Source organism: Atta cephalotes (assembly GCF_000143395.1).
Source record: "Atta cephalotes unplaced genomic scaffold scaffold00007, whole genome shotgun sequence".
NCBI classification, from domain to species: domain Eukaryota; kingdom Metazoa; phylum Arthropoda; class Insecta; order Hymenoptera; family Formicidae; genus Atta; species Atta cephalotes.
Genome location: NW_012130071.1, coordinates 5,883,995 through 5,888,111, shown reverse-complemented (window position 1 = coordinate 5,888,111; position 4,117 = coordinate 5,883,995). Strand labels below are relative to the sequence as shown.

At 30.1% G+C, this 4,117-nt stretch overlaps 1 protein-coding gene across 1 annotated transcript in view; it reads left to right on the top strand.

The window, feature by feature from the left end:
• Positions 1–323: 323 nt before the first annotated feature.
• LOC105626955 (leucine-rich repeats and immunoglobulin-like domains protein 2) overlaps positions 324–4,117 on the top strand; it is a 6,772-nt gene continuing 2,978 nt past the window's right edge. Inside the window, exons 1-4 of the mRNA XM_012208245.1 lie at positions 324–684; positions 2,520–2,742; positions 2,989–3,128; positions 3,377–3,529. Coding sequence (XP_012063635.1) covers positions 324–684; positions 2,520–2,742; positions 2,989–3,128; positions 3,377–3,529 — 877 coding nt within the window. The remainder of the gene's footprint in view (positions 685–2,519; positions 2,743–2,988; positions 3,129–3,376; positions 3,530–4,117) is intronic.

Sequence of the window (4,117 nt, the reverse complement as noted above, 5' to 3'; positions counted from 1 at the left end):
TGTTTGAAAGATTATTTACATGAAATTTCTTGTTTCGATTTTGTCATCTTATCTCTTTTTGATTTATCGATCTCCCGTTTACTTGCAGACTCGGTGTACTGGTACACCGTGGCAGAGCGAACAATGGATAGAAGAGCAGAGGCTAAGTAGCAGGCTGCAGGTACAGAAACGGAGACGGCGCGAGAGGAAGATTGGAAAGAGGCGTGTGGCCGACAGAAAGCGAAAGTGAACAGGGGGATAGGCACGGAGGCCGAAAGTAAGGCACGGGAGGGTCGGCCATTGTGACAAAGTCGCAAGGGGAGAAGTGTGGAGTCGCACGAAAAATGAGGGAGCGAGCTTTGTCGGATGTGTGGCGGCTGGTGTGGTTGCTTTGCTTCGTTCTGACGACGAGCTTAGCGCAAACGTCACAAGTCTGTCCGTCTCACGGCGAAATCGCGCCCTGTTACTGCAGCGTGAAGAAATCTGGCTTGGACATTGTGTGCGAGATCACCGACCTGACACACATCTCCAAGGCCATGGCCGTGCTTAAGGGAAGGCCGAATCTCGTGATATTCTATCTTCGGCTCAGGCACAACACCCTGCCCAAGTTGCAGGGATACGTGTTCCTCGGGCTCGATATACGCCATCTCACCATTCATAATAGTAGCCTCGCGGTACTTGAAGAATCTTCCCTTAGTTCTATCGGTAAGTATATATGATATTCGTTTATTAAGCGAAGCTAAACAGAAATATCAATACGCGCAAAGAAAAGCTAGAAATTTTTATTTTATTTTTTTTCGGAATAAATAGAATGTATAAAATCAATGAAATTTATTTCGTTGAAATATAAAATATAAATTCAAAATAGACGATAGTAAAATTAATTTTGTTCTTAAAATTCAAATTAATTTCTACAAACAAATATTATCTTTTGTTTTCGTTTTTATTTTATCTCAGCATATAATCTTGTGATATTTGAGTATCTATTTGAGAAATTTCAAAGAAATTTAAAAAATACCATATTGTTAAAAACATTTCAAAAAAACAGAGTATTCGAAAAATCGTATGATAGAGTGCTGAATGTTTACAAAAGTATGGGATTACAAAATGTTAAATTTATTAATAGTTCTATCTATTAATCATAAACATTTGCATTATAATTTTAAATATAAGTTAAATATATATATATTATATTATAACAAATGTTAAATTAAAATTAAAATTTTAATATTAGAGATTATTAAAATAATCACTACATTTTGTGACAATTTTATAAGTAATTAATTAAAGCGTGAATTTTAATTCAATATCCTCATATATATAAATTCAAATTTAGAAATTTAGAATTCTTCAAAAATAATAATTGTTAAAGAAAATTTGATAAGTCAGTTCACATGACTAAGATTGCCTATAAATATTGTATATCAACGATATTCAATTATTCTAATCTTCAAAGCATATCGCAGTCAATAAATAAGAAGTAGAGAAAAGAGCTTTTTATTATTGCATGTATCATGTAATATTCTTCCGGTCTATGTAATATTTTTTTATGACATGGAACAGTACATGTACTCTTCAAAAAACTTCCAGAGACGATTTCAAATCAGTTTTTTTATGTTAAAGCCAACGTTGAAGCATTCAATCTGTCACGCAAGATTCACGTTAAAGTCGACTGCAAATTTAATCCACCTTTAAACCTCTTATGAAATCCCGGAGTCATTTGATCACCACATCGCCTTTGCGGCCACGTAGATTCAGAATAAATTACTGTAAGGGACTGGAAAATACGTTCTTTTTACACCTGCTGTATTCTAGATACGCGAAGATAACCACATCGCGTGTACCGAGATCTTAATGAGAATGCGGCACTACGAAGGCGTCTCGACGCAACATCACTCAGTTGCATTAATTCGCAACGTCGAAAGCACATTAAATAATAGAAAATGTTATTTTCCAACTGAGTTTTACGCTCGCGACGTGTTTTTACAAATTAATTATATATAAAATAGAAAGGATGATACAAACTTCGTATTATTAGTCAGTGCAGTAAAATCAATTACGTTTTGCGAAATAACTATTAGTCAATTTCGAAAAACGCAAAGTAATTTTAACAATTTATAATTCTCGTTCTTATGCATGTGTACATTTATATCTATATAAATAATATATACATATAGATAACAATTTTTTTAATATATATATTTTTTTAATATATATGTTCAGTTCGTTACAATTTTTTATTAAATGTATAGCTAACGTTAAAAGAATTTTTATATAATTGAACTTTTCAATATTAATTAAAATGGTATATTAAAAATTTACATTTTATTATTAAAACGTAATTATAAATAATGAATTCTATTCATTAGGTTTTATTAAATACGTTATTATTAAATTAAAAGCAATTTTTCTTAAATAAAATGAATATGTGAAATTATTATATTAAAGAAATTCTAGAAAACAACATGTTACAAATTTCAATTATAAAGTTTATATGAATGATTTCGCAAATGCAAAATCAAATATGTTTCTTCTTATAGGAACGGGATTGACACAGCTGGATCTCTCCCAAAATTCGCTGAGTAGTGTTCCATCCCACGCGTTAAAAGACCTTCACCATCTCTTGATTTTGAATTTAAATCGTAACAAAATCACAGCTATCCACGGTAAAGCCTTTGAAGGTCTTGATACACTCGAAATTCTTACCCTTTATGAGAATAAGATCTCCATTATAGAAGCAGATGCATTCAAAGGGCTCGATAAGTAAGTCGCTTCTATTCACTGATATTTTAAATTCCAAATAAAAAAAATTAAGAGAGAAAGAAAGAACAAAATCTTCTATTCGAAATTATAAAAAATAACTTGAAAATGTATTTGCTTGGTAACAAATAACATCTCTTAAATTTGCAACCCTAAGAAGTTCTATATTGTTTATACAAATTTCAAACAAAAGAATTCAAATATTCCAGTCTATTTTAATAATTTTTTTTAAATTTCACACTTTTTTAGCCGAAGACTCAAAAGACTTAACTTAGGCGGAAATGAGCTAACGAGAATCCCAACTCAAGCTTTATCTTCGTTAGAATTGTTGAAAAAATTAGAAATGCAAGAGAATCGAATATCCAGTATAAAAGAGGGAGACTTCGAAGGTAAAATCAATAATCCATTTTACTTTACAAGACGTGTCTTTTTTTAATATTCCAGTTTTAGCTGATCCCATTTTGTAGAGTAACTGTAATTTTAATTAAACCAACTTCTTTTTTAATCTACTTTCTATATATATATATATATATATCCAATCTACATATAAATAAAACATTTTTATAAAATAAATGTGTAACGAGCATTTCATATAATTAAATGAAATGCTCATCGATAAAATGTTTTAACCTTTCAGGATTGAAAACGCTCGATTCATTAGGATTGGCACACAATCACCTTCGTGAGGTCCCGGCACGTGTATTCTCTCATTTGACGCAATTAAACTCTTTGGAACTTGACGGAAATCAGATTACTCATGTGGATGCCAATGCATTCATAGGTCTTGAGGGTAAGTATAGTTAAAATTATAGTGCGCCTAATATTAATATCATTCTGCATTCTAGTATGGAAAATTTTATTATTGGAATCACCAGGCAACTTTTTAAATTGAAATTTTTTTCACGTTTCTAATTTTTTCTTTTTCTTTTTCTTTGAACCTATATATCTCAAAGTTTCTTAATTCTATCGATTTTTACACATTATGGGTTTGTTCCTTAATTAATTCTCCATCAATTGAAACAAAAAAATTAATTGAAATATATTCATTTTTACGAAAGTTATGATAATAAATATGGATGGGGTCCCAGGGACCCGAATGTGTATATCAAACACGCAAAAAATAAGTGTGTAAAGCTAGGGTTAATAATATGCAAAGGAATAACTAATGCTTGCATGTCGTTTTATTTTTTAAATATTAATTAAAGAATAATTTAAATTTATTATATATAATAATTAAACTTATATATATATATATATATATATATATATATATATATATATGTTCTATTACTTTATTGTCGTTAGTTAAGTTAAGTTAACGTTTAACTAAAACGTTAAAGTTAACGTTAACGGTTAAACTTACTAATACTTAAATACT